At 36.5% G+C, this 24,342-nt stretch overlaps 1 protein-coding gene across 10 annotated transcripts; it reads left to right on the forward strand.

Moving 5' to 3' along the window:
• The first annotated feature begins 2,110 nt into the window (after positions 1 to 2,110).
• LOC111022985 (Class I peptide chain release factor) lies at positions 2,111 to 23,946 on the forward strand. Of its 10 annotated transcripts, none has more exons than XR_015788732.1 (8): positions 2,111 to 2,416; positions 8,749 to 9,319; positions 9,416 to 9,491; positions 9,569 to 9,699; positions 9,788 to 9,858; positions 17,140 to 17,221; positions 21,698 to 22,071; positions 23,660 to 23,946. XR_015788732.1 is itself a non-coding variant. In XM_022300321.2 (7 exons), exons 2-7 carry the CDS (start codon positions 8,969 to 8,971, stop codon positions 23,678 to 23,680), a joined length of 732 nt encoding a protein of 243 aa, XP_022156013.1. In that variant the 5' UTR covers positions 2,116 to 2,416; positions 8,820 to 8,968; the 3' UTR covers positions 23,681 to 23,946. The 10 variants fall into 10 exon arrangements, 2 of the variants coding, with proteins under 2 accessions (XP_087975611.1, XP_022156013.1); XR_015788731.1 differs by having other exon boundaries at positions 8,820 to 9,319; XR_015788734.1 differs by lacking the exon at positions 21,698 to 22,071 and adding an exon at positions 23,453 to 23,554 and having other exon boundaries at positions 8,820 to 9,319.
• Positions 23,947 to 24,342: the final 396 nt, after the last annotated feature.

Below are 24,342 nucleotides of genomic sequence, written 5' to 3' on the forward strand. Positions count from 1 at the left end.
ATTAGCAATACGGAATTCACTCTTACCCGATTTAGGGATAGTAGAGAGGTTGTTCCCTTAAGGGCTGATCCCGGGTCTTGAACAAGGGACCCCATCCTCTCACTGGCCCGAAAGGAATTGGATTTAGTGATTTGATCTTAAATCAATTGTTCATTATAGGGATAGTGGTACTAAGGAGAAAAGATGTAACTCAGGGGTAAAACGGTTTTTGACCTAGCTGAGGTTACGAACGACCTGTGAAGGATCAACTGACCGATGATGGTTATATTGAATGGACACAAATATATCTACAGCGAGGGGGTGCATCTACAGGCTATAGTGGACAGTCCTATTAGTTAACCAATGTTGATTAACTAAGTTAAAGAGTTTGACCGGTTAGTCTCGAATCGTTAGAGCTCATGATCTGTAGGTCCATCGGGTCTCCATACTAGCTCAATTAATTATTAAATTATATTTGAGAAATAATATAATAATTAATTGAGAATTAATTATTATGGAGAGTATGACTTATTTAAATTAGTTTTAAATAAGTTTAAAGCATGAAAAAAAGTTGTAATTTGATTAACGTGGTTAATCAAGCTTAAATGTCAAAGGCCAATTAATATGAGATATTAATTTAGCTTGGTTTTTGTTTTAATAGAAAATTGATATTTCAATTTTTGTTTTTTATAAAAATTAGTTTTATAAAAGTTTTATTTAAAAAATCAAGTTAGTAGATTTTCCCACCAGTGATTTTTGAAGTGTTTCTTCAAGGCAATGACACCTATCTTTTACATGATAGTGGAGTTTGAAGTGGAAGGCAATGCTTGCATACATTTGGTCTTTATACAGGTGATGAAGACCACTTGGAGAAGGCTAATGCTTTCTTGCATAAGTGCAGAATTTTTCCACTCAAATTTCTATTGTTATCTCCTAGCCATTAGTGCTTTTCCTTTGCTTTCACTCAAAATTCGGTCCCACAACCGTGTTCATCAACCCGAGAATAGCACGGATTTGCCGTTGGTGGTCCCATTGAGTTAGGAGAAGAAGTTATAGTGGAGGTCTTCAAAGGTATAAAGTTAATCACTTCCTCTTTACCTTTTTCATCATATCTTCCAGCATGCTTATTTTAGTTAAATTGTTTCGTTAAGTGTATTATGATCTTTAGATTCCGTTGTGCATGTCTAAAGTTCCATCACCTTCTTGCCACACTTTTACAAAAACGTTGAGAGAAGATCACGCATCCCACGTTTTATTAAAAACATTGAGAGAAGTAATCTTATCTCAACGTTTTTGTAAAAACGTTAGAATAACATACTGTATCCCAACGTTTTATTAAAAATGTTGTGATAAGTAATTTTATTCAAACGTTTTTTATAAAAACATTGGGGGTATTATTTTTAAAATAAATTTGAAATTTAAAGTATTTTAAAAATTAGTTTTGAAAATAATAATATTTTAAAAAACAAAACTTTGAAAATAGTGGTCACACCCATCAAATTTGTGAATACTTATTATAACAAGACTTGCTCATGGTTTGATTGGTAATCTATTAGCATTTTTTAATTACATTTTTTTATTGTTTAAGATTTATTTTTTTAATGTATCAATTTATTAATTAACTTTTTTTATAAATAGAAAATGTTAGGTTTACGACGGTGTGAAACTATAAAAAGATTGTTATATTATTAATAATTTGTTTAATAACTATTTTATTTTTTATTTACACTTTCTTGTAACTATTTCTTTCACATTTGTCTTGTTAACAAATTTTCAATAACATTTTTTTAAATCAAAGCTATATTAAAAAATGAAAAAATAATTTCCAAAAACTTATTTTTATTTTTAAAATTTGACTAAAAATTGTAATGTATTCAAGAAAAGTGCAAAAACATATTTTTTAGAAAACAAACCTAATTCTAGAAAAATATATAATAGAAAAATAAAATAATTTTCAAACTGGGTTAAAGTATTTGTTTTAGAATTCCAAAAATATAAAACTAACCCGGTGATCTCTCTTTTTCAATTTTTATATCTTCCACGCTTTATTATTTATTTAATAATAATAATAATAATAATAATAATAATAGTAATAAAATAATAATTATTATTACAATTGAAACACGGTGGTTTTCAGCAAAATCTTATTTTGTTTAAACAAATTTCAATCCGCAGCTCGCCTCCACCCTTCGATTTTTCCCTCCCTTCTTGGTGGTTTTCAGCACAATCTTATTTTGTTTAAACAAATTTCAATCCGCGCCTCCACCCCTCGATTTTTCCCTCTCTTCCTTCATCCCACTGTGGTCGCCGCCGTCGCCGCCGTCGCCGCATCACGCTGAAACCACTGCCGCCGCCGCATCGTTTCTGGAGGTCTCAGAGTCTCTGCAACGTTGCTCACCGTCCTCAGCCTCTTCTAACTTCTTTTCCTTCTTCCAAGGTATGCCAAACACTCTGCTCTTTCCAATCTCTTATAATTTTCTTATAATTCTTCAAAATGTTTGCTTCACTGGTTGCTCAATTTCCATGTTGAAGTTAGAAATTATGTGTAAATGTCGATTTTGGTGGTGAACGATGTGAGTTTTGGGATTCGGCATTGAAACTTTTCTTCTGTATTTCTTCTGCTTGGCTATTCTATTGTGCATTTATGAATTGGAAGTGGTGTTAACCCTAGCACATCCGTTTACCTTTTTTTTCTTTTTTTTTCTTTTTTTTTTGCATCGAAATGGTAAATTGTATTCTGATTTAAATCATAGATAGATGGTGCTTATTGAAATTTCTACTGGAAATTGGTGTTTGAATTCCCCAATTGAAATTCTCAAAATTGAAATTAGTGAATTGGAATTCATTATTGTACGAATTCCTGAATTTGGATTCCGTTAGTTAGTGACCATTATTTGAAATTGGGAGTTGGGAATTCATGTTAGTCAATGGTTGGTTTTGTTAAGAGATCACATTAGGAGGTTATTGTCATTCTGATATTTTGTGATGTAACTGAAATTTATTTGCCTGCAATGCAAGACAAACACTATGAAATAAAGCCATGATGGAAGCAGACAAGACTTCTGTTGAACATATCCCAATAAGGAATATATGAAATTAATTGATTCTAAAGTTAATGCTATATGAATGACGCTCAAGATCAAAAACTAATTTAATATTTAGACATTAATTAAGAATTATTTTTTCACTAAACAATTTCCCAAAAAGCATAACTAAAAGCAAAAGGGCCCCTTCATGTCCTGAGATTTTATAAATTTTAGGATAACTTTCCTTTATAGGAAACTGATATATATTAGGAAAAAATAAATTGTTTTCAAGGGTACTATGACCATAGACACTATTGCCAGACATAAATTCTGAATTAAAGAAATAGAAAAATGACTTCCAAATTAATCCAAAGAGATAATGTGTATTCGTTTATTTTGTCCAATAGGGTTATAATAGATAATAATGAACTCTTTGCTTGATTCACTTGTTACAATGCACATACTTAGGGGCTTGGTACATGCACCTATAAACTGTACAACATTCTTGTGCCTGACTTTTCTACAAGTCAACAATAAATGTTCATCAAAAGATTATTAACACGGAACTCAACATAAAGCAGAGTAGCTCAACCTCTCTACACATCACTAGAATAAGAAAGGGAGGAAAGACAACATAAACAAACTTTTTGGGTTGGGTCGGGTCGGATCGCCGGGTTGATAGGGGTAAGAGAAAGTGAGATGAAGAAAAATTGAGGGCGACGGATAGATGAAAATGTATACATCGTCGTTTCTATCTCGGGTGACCAATTGAACAACCCCAAGTTGAATTAGACGGCGGCACCAATATCGAAGCATTATTAGATGCACGAAGGAAGTTTATGTTCGTGGGAGCGCTTTCTGGATGGTAAATCTGAGGTTGCAACGATTTTGAGGTTATGGGTGTAGAAAGTGGAGACGGTGTGGGGGGAGTTGAAGAGGGAGACGAAAGGGTAAGAGGGAGACGACGGGGGAGACAGAAGGGGAAGGGAGGGAGACGAAGGGAGAGACAGAAGGGGAAGGGAGGGGGACGAAGGGGGAGGGGAGGGAAGGGAGGGAGGAGGCAAGAAAGGGGGAGAGGGGAGGGAGGCGGCAGATCAACAAACCCTAAATTATGATATATATATATACATTTTGTTTGTTTTTTTAATTTAATGGGTTTGGTTCGGTTCGGGTTGAACCGACCAAAATGTTATTGAACCCGCGAACCGAACCGAAATTTTGGTTCTTACAAATTTCAACCCAACCCAACCCGAAAACATTTTTAACCCAACCCAACCCAACCCAACCCTTACGGTTTGGGTTGGGTTGTCCGGATTGTTCGGGTCACCGGGTTTTTTGGAGACCCCTACTTAGTACTATCAATTATAGAATCTTACATGAGTTTGAGAATGACATTTTCAATTTTATGGTTTGTGTACTTATGATTTCTATTTTGGGTTTTGTGTTATGTTTTGGTTTCTTTTATATGGTCTTATATATCTTTTCTAAAGCTTGTGATTGTTTTGTGTGAACAATCTACAAAGATATTGTAGCCTCCACAAGCTACAAGCATTGAGGGGAGGGGGTTTGTGTACTTATTGTAGCTTCTATTAAGCATTGTAATTATTGCGTTTTTAAGGGGAGGATCTTTATGGGGTTAATTATTTTTAATTTAATTTAATTTTGTTTGTGGTTGTGGTGAGAAATGTGATTTTTGTTAGCTATGTTTTATGTTATATGTTTGTAGGTGCAAAATTTGTTTTTGTTAGCTATGTTTTATGTTTTATGTTGGTGGGTGCGGAATTTCTCTCTCTTAGATATTTTTACGTTTTCATCAAGCTTTTATTTTCACAGATATATAAAGTGGTGATCATTTTGGCTTATAAGTACTTTGTGCTTACATAAACTATATTTTTCAGGTTCTTCGGATTTGGCTACTATGAAGTTTAGAGCTTTTGAAATGCATGAAACTTCTACTTAGGTTTATGTAGCTTTTGAAACGTATTGAACGTGTAAATCCAAGAACTTTTGAAATATGTGAACCTGAATGATATTTTGGTATTTGATACTTTGGTATTTGATATATTTTGGTATTCGATATTTTGGTATTTAATATTTTGGTATTTGACCTTCAAATCAGGTATCCCAAGAATGTCGGGATTGAAATTAGCGCATTTTATTTTAGAAAAAAAATTAAATATATATTGCCAACATTTTTGATAATAACGTCTTCAAAACTATAAATATACTGACGTTTGCAAAACGTTGGCAGAATAGTAGATCTGCCGATGTTTTTCAAAACGTTGGCAGAATAGATGTGTCAACATTTTGGATAACGTTGACAGATGAAAACTTTTGCCAACATTTTGAAAAATGTTGGCAGATGGAAACTTCTGCCGACGTTTTCATAACTTCGGCAACTTTGCTAAAGTTTCGCTAAACGTTGGCAGAAGTTTTCATCTGTCAACGTTTCTTTAAAACGTTGGTAGATATGCCGACGTTTAGAAAAAGTTGGCAGAAAGTCAGCCCTACCAACGTTTTTTGAAGGTCGGCAAAAGTATGGTTTTGCCAACGTTTTATATAAAACGTTGGCAATGTGCTTTCCCAATGCACTTTTGCAGACTTTTTTGCTGGCGAATATTTAACGTCGGGAGAAACTACTCCCAACGTTTTTTTGCTCTTTTCCCAACGTTTTATAGCGTTGGGAAAAATTCTAATTCTTGTAGTGTCTTTCACTAGAGCCCTCTTGGAAGCAGCTCCCAGCACACGAACATTCCAGGGAGAGGATCTTCATGGATTAACCTCTCGGCCTAGGGTAGAACTAACTAACTCCTCTTCTTCAGACTCTAAGTCTATTTCTTTTTCCCAAGTTCTAAACAAGCCTACAAGTTCTCTAGTCAGCTTTTATCTTGAGGCGTTTCCTTTCCCGGTGGTAGTTCCTTTTGCTGCAATCGGTCTAATGCACATATGGTGTTTCTGAGAGCAAAATTCATCTCTTTTGTGAAAGGCCAAGCTGGGTTGTGATTCCTTGGTGAGACTCTCTCGGCTCTGCTGTTTACTTGTCAATGGCGTTGCCATCTCTGTCTCTAAGGCAACCAGTTCTTTCCCTTTTTGTTTTGAGGCCACTTTTGACTGAGGTGGCTCGGTTTGATCTTCTTGGAAGCTTAAGAAAAAATATTTGGGAATCTAAATAGTTGGGAATCTCTGATGGGTCAGAATAAAAAACAAGTGTCGTTTCTTCTTCACCGACTAAAGAGCAGTCAAGGCTAAGACAGGATTATTCGGAAGAGGTCTCTACTTCTTTTCCTTTCGCTGTGGGCTTCTTTTTTTGTGAAACCTTTTTCGTTTTGTCTTCTGTTGTGTGCACTTCCCCATGACTTTTGAAAATGAAAACTTCCCCATGCAACTTTTCCGATTAAGAAGTCCATCTTTTGATAGGTGCTCAAGTTTGTAGTAAAACTTTGATCTTTGTCCTTTAAGCAGATTTTCGCTGGTAAAAAGCCACAGTAATTTCCTTTCACTTTAATGTTAGCCTCAATTCATTGAATTAGCCAAAAATCTTGTTTTCTATCTTGATTGTCTTCCTTGAGTTCTTTATATTGGTCTTAGAAAGAAGGAAGGCAGGTTACTCGGTTCATCTTCTTCCAGTAACTAATGATTAGGGTCAACTAAGATGCAGGTTCTGGGATCTCTTTCATTTTTTCTCATTTCCAACACATTTCTATGGCTATTTGAGTTACTAAGAGTGGGGCTTAACACATTCTGTATTTTGTCAAAATTCAACCCAATTTGCAGTTTGCACAGAACCCCACAAGCGTATTTATGCTTTTATTTCTTATTCTTAGAACACTTTTATCTACTCTTGTTTGGCTTTTGCCTTTGTTTTGTTTTGTCATGGCTCTGCTTTATGGATTGGCTATTCTATTTTGCACTGCTGGTTGTATATCCTTCCTCTGCTTTATGAAAATATGGTTTTTTTTTTTTTTGGAATCTTGTGTTAAGAACGAGTGGGGAAAAGAGGCTTGGAATAGGTAGTTTGGAAGCAAGGAATAATGTGTTCTCATTAGTCATTTCTATAAGCTTCCCTATAAAATTTTGATGCCTTTGTGGGATATGGTTGTGGTTGGGAAAATATGGTCCCTTAGAGTATGGTTGGGGTGACTTCTCATTGAAATAATGAAAATGAATATAAAGAATAATTCCCAAAAAAAGTTGACGTAGGACACCACTGTAAGGCTCAAGGTTTTAAAAGGCTTAAGGCGGATTCGAGGCTTTTCCTCGAGGAGAGGCGAGGCGTAAGCCTTGAGGCGGTACGAGGCATAAGCCTCATTTTAAATGGAAAGAATAAATGAATAAAATCCATAAAAGATAAAACATTAAACTTTGTAGTCCTAAGATTATAACATTCCTATAAAAGCATATAATAATTGCCCTTTTGGTGGTTCAATAATTTCCAACAATCGAGAATGGCCTATAACCGCCAAAGCTCAGTCTTGCCTAGTCAAAATAGAGGCTTACGCCTTTAACGCCTCACAGGCGTTGCATAGAGGCTTACGCCTCTACTAACAAAGGCGTAAGCCTCTTGTGATTTATGGTAGGCATAGGTTTCGAGGCACCATCTTCACGCTTCGCCTCAAGGCGCGCGCCTCAACCGATTTTAAAAACATTGGTGAGGTTTTAAATCTAGCTATGCTAAACCGATCGAACGAAGATTGGTCATTGGTTCATGAGTTTAAAAAACCATAATTATTTGACCTCGAGATTTAAATTTAGTTTCAATTCGAAGTTTTAAAAGTGACATGTTTGGTTATGAAATTTGAATTGAGTTTTTAATTTGTCAATGAAATTTGAATTTAGTTTCTAATTGGGTCATTGAGTTGACCGTTAGTTGACCTAACAAAATGATGATGCGGTAGCTAATTTATGTTGACTAGACTTTGGTGATGTGTATTTTTTAAATGAGTTAACAAATTTTATTATTCTTTATTCTTTTTTTTCTTAAATGACATTTTTCTATCCTCCTCTTTCAACATCCCTCTTGTTAATAATAAGAAAAGAAAATAATTCTTCCTTGATTACTCCAAATGATTGATACAAGGCTATATAAATAGCAGTCACAAAGAAGAAACTAAAAAGAAATTCTTGCCTATTATGATAAGGAAATACTTACCTATTAGAACAATAAAACCCTAACCTAAATAAAATAGGAAACCTTTAAAATAAAATAAACTATAATTTAACACCTCTCTTCTCATTTCTTTCTTCCAATCTTCAGACAATACCGTGACCTTTCATCGCCTTCATCCCTGGCTTAACATTCAAATTGACCATGTTCTAATTTAGAATACGGATCAGCAAGTTTCTTGGTAGCCAACTAAATTCTCCAATAATTAGTTTTAGCTCAAAAAGTAATCCCAAACTGCCTTAATTGGTAAAGGCATTGGATGTTGGAATCTGGTTGTTTTACTAAGAAGATAAAAGTTGTCTCTTCATATTTTCAACTTTTGATTGTATTGTTCCTTATAACTCTTTTATTTTGAGAGAATTACAAAAATAGCATAAAATAAAATATGTATTTAACCTTGTCATATTTTAATTTCTAATCAATAATCAATCATTTTTTTATTTTCTTTTTCTTTTCGGCTAACATCATAAAAGGAAATTTAACTATATTCATTTTAAATCTTCCAAATAAGATAAAAGAATTTTAAATGATTTCTCGAATTTCAAATTACTAAATTTGAGTGGATTGGGGTTGGTCTAGATTGAGGCTGTTTTGCTACTAGGGTGTTTCCAGGCCATATTTGAGCATCGCAATTTCTTGATTTTGCTCAGAGTCTCACACTGAAGCCGCAAACATGGAAAACTAGCAGTTCCTCATCTATCATATATGCATCTGCTGCAGTGGGAAGCCATGATTTTCATAGCTTCCATTTGTCCATAGCCGTGATCGAGAAGGAGAAAATTTCTTATGCAGTGGGAAAATGGCAACCACAAATGTGGTATTGAAATCTGCTAAGATTCTCAGACTTCCTTGTCCGAGAGGCAGCAGTAGTAGATCCAGAAGGTTTTGCTGTACATTTCGGCATCCATTGAATCATTGGGGTTCTTCACATAAGCAATCCGAGGGTTCTTTCTTGTTTTACTCGCTCCGTTCCAGATGCAGCAGCTCTAGTAGTGCGAAAGGGAGGGAGTTCTTGGTTTTGTCTGACGAAGAGCTGATGAGACAGTGCGAAATGGACACGTTTAAGGCGTCTGGTCCTGGAGGTCAGCACCGCAACAAGCGTGAGTCTGCCGTCCGTTTGAAGCACATCCCCACTGGTATCACTGCTCAGGTTAATATTAATCTGATAAAATTTTTTGGGTTTACTTTTCAATTAACTGCTTTTGCTTTTGCTTTGGAGTTAATTCTTTGACCCTTTATTGCCAAGGCTGTGGAGGATCGATCGCAGCATAAGAATCGTGCGAGTGCCTTAGCACGCCTACGTGCTCTCTTGGCCGTAAAAGGTGGGTGGATTATTGTTTTCATCTCATTTTCCAACTCTGGACGAATGATATGACATGTGTTGCTTTATTGAGCTCAGTCAGGAACCCTGTGGATCTTGATGATTATTCGCCGCCTCCAGAGCTTCTTCAGATTCTCCCTCTTAAGTCAACTGTTAGGTCTCCGGAATGTGGCCCTCAAATTGGTCCTAACAATTCTAAATTTCTTCCGGTTTCTCTCTCTGTCTATATATCTGTGTGTTTGTTATTTGATTTTATCAAGAATCTTAAGGCGATTGCTGAAATTACTTATTTTTCAGGGTATGCAAGCTCTATTGGATCTAATTTCCACGCTTGATGGTTCTATATCGGAGACAGCTAAGCTTTTAGGGTTGTATGCTATTCATGTGTTAGCCTTTGTCTTGTATTCCTCTCTCTCGAAAGTAATTTAAGCATCTACAGTCTAATGTAGAAGATTGGTAGTGTTTCTATTTTGTGAGGAGATTGGACAGTATTTGGGGAGTGCTTGATATTGGGATCAATGAAAGTGAGATCATTGTTAACTGTTAAGTTTATGGTTTTAATAGGAATGAAAAAGAATGATAATGTTGTCAAGGGCCTGAGGAAAAGAGTGAGGAAAAGAGTTTGGATCTCTGGAAGATGTTGGAGGAGGCTCTTCTTAGGAAGCGTCTAGTTGGAGGCAAAAGTCTTGCATTATGTGTCTTGAAGAAGGCTTCTTTCATAAGTCACTATGAGTAGGAGGTAGAACTTCTCCATTTCTTCTATTATTTATAAGGATGGATCACTTTTGCCAAGAATAGGCTTGAAGTATTTGATTGGAGCCAGCTACTAAGGAAGTGGACCAAATTTGGCTACAGAGAGCTTTTAAGATTGATGACTAGTAGTGTCCCATGGTTTTTCCATTATTTTCTATCTCATACTTGGGATGTTATCAAAATAATTTGAGAAATATTTTGTTAGCTTTGACAAGGTAGATGTCAATTTGTGTATCAATGAAGCATACATTTATTTCATTACCAAAAGGATTTGAAGGATTAGCAAATTTAGACCGATTAATCTTTTATAAGATCATCTCAAGGGACCATTTATTTTCATGGAATCCGAATGTCAAGGAAATGACGAGAAACAATGTCATCCCACAAATTATCCTTGGACTTCTCTTGGTCTTTGATAACTCTACTGTTTCTTTCTCATCAAACTATGTGAGGTATCCTCCTTATTGTTTTACTATTCTGAAATCAAAGAAACAAGCCCGTAGGCATTACACACTCAACCCACCTATTCAAGAGGGTGGGGAAGCTCTCATACCTATCCTCATTGCACCAAGTCACTAAATACAAAAAGCATAATCCTCCAACTAACTTGCCTCCCTATTTTATTCTCCTCCTACACTATTTGTAGATTTGTAGAAAATCAAGCCGTAAATTAAGTTTTTTCCTTATTAGGATTTACATTATGTCTCTGTATATTCTGTAATTTTATTGTTTTCCTTATAGGTTTAGATTAATTCCTTATTTGTTGAAAGGTCTTCTTGTATATTTACCCCTAAATAGGTTGTAATGAGGATAAGAAAAATATAACCCTTCTCACAAGACTATATCATCGGTAAAGTGGAATCACCCAAACCCGATGATTCAACATTTCGCAAATGGAGGGCTGAAATAATCAAGTCATGAGCTGGTTAATAAATTCCATGACCACTGAAATTGGTGAGAATTTTCTCCTATTTTCTACTGCCAAAGAAATTTGGGATGCTGCTGAGGATACATTTTCCAATAAAGAAAACACTGCTGAGCTATTCCAGATAGAGACTACTCTCCAAGACATTAAACAAGGTGATTCAACGGTTACAGCATACTACAATTTATCTCGTTACTGGCAACAACTAGATTTATTTGAAACTCATGAATGGAAATGTTCTGATGATCGTATCCTCTTTCGAAAATTTGTGGAGACAAAAAAGATCTTCAAATTTTTGATGGGTCTGAATAAATCACTTGATGAAGTTCGTGGTCGCATTCTTGGTACTAAGCCATTACCGAGTCTTCGAGAAGTCTTCTTCGAAGTCCGTAGGGAGGAAAGTCGAAAGCAAGTCATGTTGGGACAAACCGAACATCCTCCTACTCAAAATGGATCTGTGCTCATTTCCCAACGAGATCATCCTAATGATCCAATCGCTCTTGCTGCTCGGGGGAATCTGTATGGCGATAACCGCCAGCGCAAAGGGCGACCATGGTGTGATCATTGTCATAAAGTGGGACATCTCAAAGAAACCTGTTGGAAATTACATGGAAAACCAGCGAACTGGAAGCCGAACACTACCAAATCAGAGCGAGAAACTCGAGGCAATGCTGTTGTCTCTGAAACTTCTAACCAACAACCACATACCAAAGAGTTGTTGGACATGCTACAACAACTATTGAACAGAACAACTCCACCAACAACAGTAAGTGGTTCTGGGAATGTACAACAAGGTAACCAAAATTCTCATGCTCTCCACACTCAAACTCTTCCATCTGAATGGATAGTGGATTCAGGAGCATCGGATCATATGACAGGTGATAGATCCTTATTCTCATCATTTTCAATTTATACGGGTAACCTGTCTGTTCGAATTGCTAATGGTACACCTGTTCAAGTCACTGGAATTGGGAGTATTCAGATATCAAGCTCCATAACTCTTGCATCAGTATTGTTTGTGCCCACATTAGAGTATAATCTATTGTCTGTGAGTAAGTTGAATCAAGACTTGAACTGCGAAACTAAATTCCTTGCAAATTCTTGTATTTTTCAGGACTTGGGATCGGGGAAGATGATTGGCAATGCTGAATTATGTGCGGGATTGTATCTTCTTAAAGCAACGAGTCCTCTACCAACAAAGAAATGCAATGAACTTGTAGTTCAGTCTAATCGTGAGTCTGGTTATGTTTTTGAGTCCTTAAATCATAAAGATAATCTTGTCATGATGTTGCACTATCGTTTTGGTCATCCCAACTTTGTTTATCTTGAACGATTGTTTCCTTCTTTATTTCTCAATAAAAAGAGTCAATTTTTCAAGTGTGAGATTTGTCAACTCTCCAAACATACTCGTGCTTGTTATTCACCTCACATTTATCTTCCATCTCAGCCTTTCTCCCTTATCCATGGAGATATTTGGGGACCTTCAAGGGTAAAAAATATCAATGGGGCACGTTGGTTTCTTCTCTTTGTTGATGATCACACACGTTTGAGTTGGACATTCCTTATGAAAGAAAAATCTGAAACAAGCCACTTATTCACCGTTTTCCATAAAATGATCCAAACTCAGTTTCAAGTCAATATAAAAATACTTAAAACTGATAATGCTCGTGATTTCTTCAACTCTACCCTTGGTCCATATCTTCAATCTCATGTTATTGTTCACCAAAGCTCTTGTGTTGACACACCTCAACAAAATGGTGTTGTTGAACGCAAAAATCGTCATCTTCTCGATGTAGCCCGTCCTCTCATGCTCACATCCCATGTTCCAAAATCTTTCTGGGGTGAAGCTGTCCTAACTGCTACCTATCTTATAAACCGTTTGCCATCCCGCATTCTCAAATTCTTCAACACACCCTTACAAAGTTTACTCTCAATTTATCCTACATCCCATCTTGTGTCTCCATTACCATTAAAAATATTTGGGTGCACTGCGTTTGTTCAATATATCCTCAGCATCGTAGTAAGCTTGATGCACGATCCATAAAATGTATCTTTCTTGGATACTCGCCAAATAAGAAAGGATACAAGTGTTATCATCCTCCCACTCAACAATTCTTTCATACCATGGATGTCACCTTCTTTGAAAATCAACCATATTATCTCAATTCTGTCCTTCAGGGGGAGAATTTTGTTCTTGAATCACAAAATTGGGATTGCATTCCTGACTTCTCTTTAAACCCATCCTTTGAGAGTTCTCTTGTACCCTCCTCTGATTCTGAGCCAATTCCATTCTCTGAGAGTTCACCTGTACCTCATTCTGAGCCAACTCACGTATCTCCCTCTGAGGCTGAACTGCAAGTTTATTCGCGACGAACAAGACAACCTGAGAGAAACGAAATACAACCTACACAAGTTCAGCAAAGCCAAGATCTAAACCAAAATCTCAATGTCTCTGAAATAGCACACGAGACATCAGGAGATGATAGACCCATTGCTGTCAGGAAAGGTATTCGCTCATGTACCCAACATCCCATACGGTATCACTTGTCTTACACTAATCTGTCGCCGTATTTTAGAGCTTTTGTGACTTCACTAGATCAGGTTCAAACTCCCAACACAGTTCAAGAAGCCTTGCAGAAACCTGAATGGAAGGCTGCTACTCTAGAAGAATTGCAGGCTTTGGAAAAAAATGGGACATGGATCCTTACAGACTTACCTCCAGGTAAGCGCACGGTTGGATGTAAATGGATTTTCTCAACCAAACACAAACCAAATGGCAGTATAGAACGATTCAAAGGTCGCCTGGTGGCTAAAGGCTTCACCCAAGTTTATGGGATGGACTATCAGGAAACTTTTGCTCCAGTTGTCAAACTAAACACTATTCGGGTACTTCTCTCCATTGCAACAAATCTAGATTGGCCATTGTTTCAACTTGATGTGAAGAATGCATTCCTAAATGGTGATTTAGTAGAGGAAGTGTACATGGACATACCTCCTGGATTTGAGGACAGATATACTAAGGGAAAGGTATGTAAACTCAGGAAGTCTCTGTATGGATTAAAACAGTCACCTCGGGCCTGGTTTGAAAAATTTACAAATGTGTTGAAACAAGACGGCTATACTCAGTGTCAATCCGATCATACCCTCTTTATCAAGCACTTCTCACCAAGTAAGATCACTGTATTAATAGTATATATTGATGATATAATACTTACAGGAAATGTCTCTGAAGAAATAGTTCGTCTAAAGCAACTCCTCTCGAAGAAATTTGAGATCAAAGACTTGGGACACCTAAGGTATTTCTTAGGTATGGAAGTAGCAAGACCTAGTAAAGGGATTTCTGTCACTCAACGAAAGCACGTTAGATCTCCTAATAGAGACCGGGATGAGTGGTTGTAAACCAACAGACACTCCTATGGATGCAAATTCAAAACTTGGAGTTAATCTTGAAGATGAACCAGTTGATCGAGGCAGATATCAACGCCTAGTTGGAAAGCTAATATACTTAACTCATACGCGACCAGACATTAGTTTTGCTGTTAGTGTGGTAAGTCAATTTCTGAACAAACCTTCAAAGGAGCATATGGAAGATGTGCATAGAATATTGAGATATCTCAAACACGATCCTGGAAAAGGACTGATGTTCAGAAAAACCACAAACCGAGCTCTTGAAGTCTACACGGATGCAGATTGGGCTGGATCTCCTATTGACCGTGAGTCAACATCAGGATATTGTTCCTATGTATGGGGGAATCTAGTAACCTGGCGTAGTAAGAAACAGCAAGTTGTAGCTCGAAGTAGTGTTGAAGCTGAGTTTCGATCATTAGCCCATGGGATCTGTGAAGGAGTTTGGTTGAAACGTCTTCTCACTGAACTCAAGGTGAAGACAGAAGGTACTATAGAGGTATTGTGTGACAACCAATCTGCCATAGCCATTGCAAGAAATCCAATACATCATGATCGGATGAAACATGTCGAAATAGATCGTCACTCCATCAGCGAGAAGATTGAGACAAATACTATCAATCTGAGATATGTATCTTCCCAACAACAAACTGCTGACATTTTAACTAAGGCATTGCATCGACCCAGCCTTAGTAGATTAATCTCAAAGCTTGGAATGACAAGCATATATCATCCAGCTTGAGGGGGAGTGTAGAAAATCAAGCTGTAAATTAAGTTTTTTCCTTATTAGAATTTACATTATGTCTCTGTATATTCTGTAATTTTATTGTTTTCCTTATAGGTTTAGATTAATTCCTTATTTGTTGAAAGGTCTTCTTGTATATTTACCCCTAAATGGGTTGTAATGAGGATAAGAAAAATATAACCCTTCTCACAAAGCTACACTATTCGTTCTCTCTCTCTCTCCTGGCCGTTAAGGCTACTCATTTCCCACTTCTCTATTCCCATTTGATGTAGCTCTAGAGTGCTGTCTTTTTAGAATGAAAGAATGAATCTTATTGAAAGAGTTGAGTCCTATTTATAGGACTTTTAAGCTTTACAACTAACAAAGGTAAACCAAGTTACCATGGGTTAAAACTAAAACTAAAATACATAGTGTTTTAAAATAAAAGCTAATAACAGAAGCTGTAATAGCAACTACCGAATACATCACCATTTCTATCCCTCCTGCTATAGGTATTTACGATTTGAGGCCTAACAAACTATCTACAAAAATGTTGTACAATCATTAAACCAAAGAATCTTCATATGCTGATTGAAATTCTTCTCCACAAACATCTGTACTAACAAACTATCTACAAAAATGTTGTACAATCATTAAACCAAAGAATCTTCATATGCTGATTGAAATTCTTCTCCACAAACATCTGTACTAACGAACTATCTACACAAATGTTGTACAAGCATTAAACCAAAGAATCTTCATATGCTGATTGAAATTCTTCTCCACAAACATCTGTACAACAAAAGCAGTGGTTGACTTGCACTGAACCCAACTAAGACCAAATTCCTTAAGCACCCCGTTTCAACAATAGTGATTTGACTGCTGGAGGACATTCTAGAAGCTTCCTTTAACAGAGTTAGGAAGGAAATAATCTGCCAAATTATTTGCCTTCAATCATTCTTTGACAAGTGTATAACTTGTTACCATTTCCCCAAAACTCTAATTCCAAGTTTACAGTGTATCATAATCATAAATACAGGGCATTTGCTCCTCCAACAAAATAACAAAAACTCAAGGCTGCACTCCCTGTTTTCTCTGAATCGTGTTCCCCCACCCGCCAAAGCAATTGGTCCACAAGAAAACCTTGCATTTCTTTGGAATCTTAGATGACTACGAAGTCTTAGTAAAAGGCCTAGGGAACATTTGTTGTGGATTTACAATTACAAGGGAAACATAAAGAGACTTCAGCGAGAATGTTCCACCCCTTTCAGCGACCTCTTCTATATCCTCAAGCTCAACCAAATTTAAAATAGTCATAAGTTCATTTCAATCCTCTACTGCCTTGTCTAACATAGTCTTCTCAACACAATGGCCCACCTGCTAGTAGAAGTGTTCCATCTTTACTTTTACTTTCTCATTGGACTGAAAGAACATGCAACTTTGGGAAACAAAACCCCTTTGCAACACTAATTGTCCTCCTAGAAAAAAGGATTTTCCACTGCCCCTTAGTCTTAAGCTTAACAATGCTAAACCAATGACTTTATCGGCTCAAGAAACTATTTTTTGGAGGGAAAGCAGCCCAAAGAAGGAACCGTATACTTGGCCAAAATGACCTTGCACTAGAGAGCCGAGGGTTTTACATATTTTTTTCTTACCCTTGATGAAATTGGTGATTTAACTGATATTAATAGTAAAGTAATAAATATGCATGACTCATTGAGTATAAACAGTTCAATGATTTGATGCATTCAATTGAACCTCCATCTTTCCCATATTTTTAATTTATTAATGATATAGATTAATTGCATTCTCTAACAATTATTTTAATTTTGAATCTTTTAGGTTAACCACTGGTGGGCTATCGAGGTTAATATTGTCCAATGATTCTCTTAGAATGGCTGTAAATGATATCCGAATATCCAAGGTACCACCATACTATTTTTGGAAACCTATGTTGCATCTTTGCATAATTATTTAATTTATTTTGATGAAAGTTTGTTTTTTATCTAAAACTTTATTCTCATAAGTTGGTGCTTGAGAAGTCAAATTCTTGGAATATTTAGCTCTTTTTCAATGTTATGCAATCTTAATCTAAAAAGTCGAAGGAATACGGACACGAGACACGAATATTATATGACACGACACAAACACGGTGACACGTCATTTTCTAAAAATCTAAGACACAGACATGGACATAGTGATGACACATTTATTAAAATGTATCATTGTTTTAAGTATATATCATTTTCATACAAGAAGGAAATTAATTAGTTTTTGTATTTTTATGCTTAAAAATATGAGTCTGATGTATTTTGCTCTCAAAGTTTTTTATTGTCCTATATTACTATTTACTATTTGTGTCTATTTCTTATGCTTAGCAAGTGTTTGATACGTGCCTAATAAATGTTGGATCTATACTCACGTTGTAAAACTAGCGTGTGATACACATCTATTGAGCTAAGAAGTGTTTGATACGTGTCGAATAACTGTCGGACTGCGACAACAGACACGTTACCCAAACTGAAGTGTTTGGGATTCTTAGATGTTAATTGTAGATTCTAGCTTGTTAACAGTACACAAGCCGAGAGAACACAACTTGTGTAATCTAATTGTAATCTGAAAACAACATAATATATGGTCTATTAATTATGTGGCATCACTCTTTAAAACTAAAAATAGATGTGGTAAAGTATTTTGCTTCTCTGAGTGGTGCATCTCTGGTTCCTACATGCCAGATAAGTGTGGTAGTAATATTTTGCAAACCTGTTGGCTGCTCGGTTCAAATTAGAAGTCTACCAGTAGTAAAGACAACTTTTTTTAGAGTTAAAGAGGAGTTGCAGGAACTTTTTGAGGCTATTAGGTTTTGTCGCACAATATTGAAAGAGAAACTAGTCTTCTTATTCAAAAATCATACCCATTACCCCAAACGACTCTACAACCCTAGATTAGGATAGAGGCTCGTCTTCTTTTTGGGTACATATGCAAAGATTATTTATTAGTATTAGTATTAGGATGCCTTAGAGCGGTCGCGAGTGTCCGGGATATAGGAGAGCAAAGCTCTAGCTCCCATTCATTAAAAAAAGATATATATTAGTATTAGGACGAGTTTTACATACCTTCTAATTTAATCATTTTAAAAAAAATGTTTTTCTAAAGACAAATTGACTTCGATAGATTCTTTCTATAATTCCGTATAGCATATAGCCTCTTGGTGGTGTTCAAACCAGAAGAGATTCTTTTGTAACCCCACCTTTCTCATGATTATTACCAATTTGAAGACATTGCTTTTTTAGTCTCTTTGGGATGGGGCTTTCTCAACTACCCGCCCCTAGGTAGTTTTGTTTTTTGTCCTAATATATTCATCATCTATATATGTATATATATATCGCAATGAATTTTTCACCATGGCCTAAAGTCTCACCACCTTAGTTCAAGCTTCACTTGCTCAAGTTTGGAACACAATAGAAGAACAAAAGGTATAAACAAATACAAACAAAGCACGACACACGACACACAATGTAGGGGGCAACATCCCCAAATTTCCTACCTAGATTCAAATATTGTGTTGGGATGGAATGAGATCCTTGTACAATTGACAAGCTATTCCTTTTATAGGGGCAAAAGCCACTACCGCACTAAGGTAGTGTCACCTATTTAAGTGTCATTACCTTCTTACAATTGCGCCACCTATTTAGGTCTTCTCACTACCTCCCTTCAATTGTGTCACCTATTTAGGTGCCACTAAGGTTGGATAACCAACTGCCCACTGCTTGGATAACCAACCACTTGCCCATGAACCCACGATCTCCACAATTCAAGGAGTAAACTACTCCACCAGCTCACTTCCTCAACTACCCATGATTCTAGGTAGGGGTGTTCACAGGTTGTGTTGGGTTAAGGAGAATTTTTGGACCAACCCGATTTTTCGGGTTCGTTAGACTAGCAAACCGACATAGCCGATCTTAATACTCAACCCAACCCAAAATTTTCGGGTTGGGTCATTGGGTTTCGTCTTCTTGTGGCAATGTGTGATTTCTGTGCATGAGATGAAAGCTTTGGTGGTTACGAGCCACAGTAGCGATAGGCGACTCCAGCGGCTACATCGACGTGCTTCTCTGGACGACGGCAAACTTTTGCGGGCGACGGTGTGCTTCTTTGAATGAGATGAGAGCTTTGGTGGTTACAAACAATGGCAGCGACGTCGGCGACTACAACGGTGGACTGTAGCGACGGGCGACAAACGGAGGACTTCTGAGATTGAGAGAACATGGAACCAGAGAGGGGAGATTTTGAGAGAAATTTAGAAGGTAAAATTGAAGGAGATAACTCATAGGGATGAGACGAGAGAGGAAAGGTTGAGATTGAAAGAGAGAGAAAGGTGAAATCGAAGGGGAGATGTGAGAGTGATGAAATGAGAGAGGGAAAAGTTGACATTGATAGAGAGAGAAAAGTGAAATTGAAATAAAGAGGTGACAGCGATGTGATGTGATGATAGTGATGCTCTTCCCTAGAAACCCTAAACCACATATGGTTTTCCCAATAAACCCCTACACCTATAAAAATTGTATATATATATATATTTAATAAAATCGGTTCAGTTCGGGTTTAAGCGATTTTTTCTTTCTAAACTTGAGAATCGAATCGAAGTTGTTGGTACAAATTTTTTTTGAACCCAACCCAAACCGTTAGGTTGGGTTAGGTTTCTGAGGTTCTTCGAGTTACCGAGTTTTTTGAACACCCCTCATTCTAGGAAGTTTGACCGAATCTCAAGGAGGACCCGGTATATGTTCAAGTACGCTTCCCTCACATGGGTACTGAAACTTAGCATGTCTGAACATTAAGGAAGGCGTTTTGTGCCTTGGTCGCACATATCGTTGGGCACATGCAAGCCTACCTAGGTGCATGGTGCATGCACCTGAGTGTGCTTGGTGTGTTGCGCCTGCCTTGGCGCATGCCTGTCTACGCGCCTGCCTGTCGCCATGCGCTTGCAGGGTGTGCACCCACCTATGCGTGCCTATTGCCTGTCACAAACTCTAACGCACTAGTGCGAGCACGAACCACCCAAGGATTGTAAAGAGGATCTGATAAACAATAATAATTTTCTTTCCATGCCTAGTCATCAGGCTTTACAAAGGTTTTTTTTTCAATCACTTTGAGAAATAAACAAAACTTAAGAATAAAAAAAACATTTGAACATCCTTTCCTCAAATCACAGAGCATCTCTCGACCCTCCATCATTGATAGGTGTGACCTTCTCCTTGGTCACTTGGCTCCTATCTTCTCGATCCACGCTCTATTTCGCCACGGGTAGAATAGATAGTGTTTTCCTCTTCTCCTATTTCTTTGTTCGAACAAGTGTCGATGGAATCAAAACTCTACACATCCAGCATAACCATTCGATTTGTTACTTGGGTGAAAACAAAAACAATATGGTTTGGCAGATTGGGCTAAGACCATAGGTACATTGACATTTGTGGGATCAAAATGTGACAAACTCGTTGACTGGAGTCTAGTTGCAAAACCCAGCTGGCATGAGCAGTGCATGTTGGGTTAGGATGGTGCTTAATCAAGTCTCACGACATCAGAGGGCGTGTATCCATATTGAGGCAATATGTGCGGAGAAGGCATACGGGTGCTAGTGGGAGACTAGTGTCCCCACACATGCATGCTAGCATGGGGCCAAGGTGGAATGGCCTATGGTCGATGCACATAGGTGGGCGTGCATGACTGTAGGATCGCACGCACGCAAGGAAACGTTTGCACATGCAACTGTTGAGATGCATGAGTCAGATGCAGGTGAGTTGCACAACAGGCAACAAGTGCGCGCCCTGTTGGTGCATGGTGAAAGGCACGCTCCTAGGTAGTTGCAACATGTGCGTATGCCAAGGCAATCGTGCGCATGTGGCTGGGCGTTCGGGCATGCTGCGTTTCAATATCCATACAGGAGAATCGGTCTTGGTCACTAACGGCAGTCTTCCTTGTAATTCGGTAAAGGTTCCTAAATTATGGAGATCATGGGTTCATGGGCAAGTGGTTGGTTGTCCAAGTAGTGGGTGATTGGATAACCAACCTTAATGGCACCATTTTAGGGGGAAGTGACATCTAAATAGGTGGCACTACCTTAGTGGGGTAGTGGCTTGTTGCCCCATATGAGAGAGATAGTCTGTGGATTGTACAAGCATCGCATTTCATTCCAATACGGTTGTAAATTCCTCATTGTAACTAATTGAGGTGGAAAATTTGGGGGTGTTTCCCCATACATCGTGTGTGTTGTGCTTTTTTCGTATTTGTTTGTACCTTGTGTTCTTTTATTTTGTTCTCAACTTGGGCAATGCTAAACTAAGGTGTGGCCCAAAAAATGATAAAGTTTCAAACTTACTAATAACATAATGTTCTATAGTTCATGTACATACTCGTACAAGAATCCATATAGGATTCTTCGAACCTTGTGTAATGTCATTCTGTTCTACAACCATTCTCAAGGCCCTAGATACATTATGAAAACGTAAAAAAAAATAAATAAATAAAAATAAAAAATAAATAAAATTATAATGTATTTAGGGCACTGAAAATGTGTGGCACCATATGTCGTTACATAAGGTTGGAAGAATCCTACTCAGAGTCCTGTACAAGTATGTACATGAACTCTTTTTTTTTTTTTTTATCCGTGAGTGTCCGGGCCAGCTTACGCGCACCTTGGCTAATCTCACGGGACAACCGTCTGACCTTACAACATTTGGTACTGAGAAACAAAAGGAATTACTAATTCCTAAGGTAGGTCATCATGGGATTTGAAGAACGGTATAAATTGTGTTATTATTTTTTAAGAAGCTTTAAATTTTATCATTCTTTTTATATGTAGTGTCTACACCAATTAGGATTGGTAGAGTGTGGGTATAACGTGATGAAGAACATCTGAAAAATAATGCATAATTCAAACACTCAAATCACTAATCTTGTATATCTCTCATGCGCGCTCAAAATAGTTTTATCATATGTTGTACTTTTCATATTTTAAGTACTTGTATTAAGTCAACCACCCCACATGTTGTATTTAAAAAAAGAAAAAATCGTATACTCAAGCCAAAGATTGACGTACTAGATGAATTTATTTTTCCTACTAACTTTTCTTGAAATCTTTTTTTTTTTTGGTTAATTTTTTTTCTAATTACACTTAGATGGGTAGAGTAGTAAATAACATTTTTCATTACTTTAGCTTTTAATACGTAAAACCAACCATTTATGAATTTGAACATGTATTTGTCGAATCAATGAGGTAGTTGACGTTTTGCTCATTTTGTTTGTTTAACTTGCTCATAAAGCTATTTTTTGTTACTTAATGAAGAATAGAAATCGGTTGTTGAAAGAATATTGTGATTGTTGAAATTTGTTTGAGGAGAATTGATGTGTAGTGTTGTTGAATTCTACTTGATGTGAATTTGTCTTGTGATGATTAAATTATGTTGGAGGTGTTTGTGTTTGCTTGTGTTGTGATGGTTATTATTTTTGGCTTTGCACTTAAAATTTGCTACCAAAATCGACCCATTTTCTTTTAATTGCAGTGTTTTAATTGGAACTTGTTTGGGAATTCAAAATTTATTTTTTGTATTCAAGTTCACTGAATCAAGATGAATTTGTGAAAATTTGTTTGGTGGATTTGAATTTGAAAACATTTTTTAATTCTGGAGTTCAAACAATGGAAATCCTGTAAACAATATTTTTATTATGTTTATATCCATAATTTAAATTAGGGTCGATATATTGTTTTTTTTTAGCACTTGATCTAAAAGTGATTCTCGGTCAATCACTGGATAATCATTTTGAAGAGTATCAACTTTAAAGTGATCCTTCAAAAAAATTGATTTCAAACTAATTTGATTATTTCAAGTGTATTTTTGATTTGTTAACTAATTATCTAAATTTTTAAAAGAACACTTTTGACCTTGTTAATCTAAATACACTAATAGAAATTAGTGGAAGAGTAGACCATCTACTGCTGCATTGCCCCTCCAGTTAATTTGAGGGATGGTTTCATGAAGCTCCAACCTATATATCTGATTTAAGCCATTTTTTAATTTCCTGTTGAAGATGGAAAATTTTAGGACTTCATGGACTCTTTTAGGAGGTTATGATAATATCTTTGGCGTTTTTTTAGTACAACAAACGTGGAATGGAAAATTGAGTCTTCAATCTCTAGAAAATGAACAAGATACCTTATTCAAAGCTATTGTTCATGTTGGCAACATTTGGCATTCAAGTTAGTTTGAGAAACATTTTTCTTTTCGAAACCATTTAACGTCACTACCACTATAGCATATTTTCCATGTATTTTTAAAAGTATATTGAATTTTGGCATTTACAGGGTATGAAGCCACTAAAGTAGAAAACGAGAAGCTCAATAGATGCTATTCTACCTATAGTTAGTCTTGAGCGGTAAAAGTAGATACTTTCAAGACGTAGCTGATGTGATGTAATTAATGCATCAATGTAACCAATTGGAGCATAGTTCAATTGACCATGTTACCAAGTTCAATTGACCATGTTACCAATAACCTTATCGAATGTCGAAAGTTTGAATCTTTGCCCCCAACTTTTTGTTGTACTAATTAAACAATTCAATCACGAATGACTAGTTGGAACATTTTGTAATTTTCTTAGTCTTTGTATACTTTTGAGCTTAATAAAATTTGTAATCTTACCCAAAAAAAAAAAAAAAATCACGACGAGTTCCTATTATTTCTCGTTTGGGACTAACGAGGCTTACTATGAACCGATTCATTGGTCTGGTTTTAGATGAGATTCAAACCCTGAGCTATACAGGTTGAGTTAATTAAAACCCTAAATTAATAATTATCAATTATAATCCTGAATTTGTCTTCTATTTGTTAAATTATGTCAAAAGATTATAATCCTGAATTTGTCTTCTATTTGTTAAATTATGTCAAAAGATTGCTAGATAAATTGGGAGTGTAGTATGTGTTGGTGGGAGTGTTTCAAATGATGGAGGGAACTCTAAAAAGAGAAGGGAGGGGCATGGATGGTCAA

The sequence above is a fragment of the Momordica charantia genome, assembly GCF_013281855.1.
Source record: "Momordica charantia cultivar OHB3-1 chromosome 11 unlocalized genomic scaffold, Mcharantia_2.0 BLBB01000011.1, whole genome shotgun sequence".
Lineage (NCBI taxonomy): Eukaryota > Viridiplantae > Streptophyta > Magnoliopsida > Cucurbitales > Cucurbitaceae > Momordica > Momordica charantia.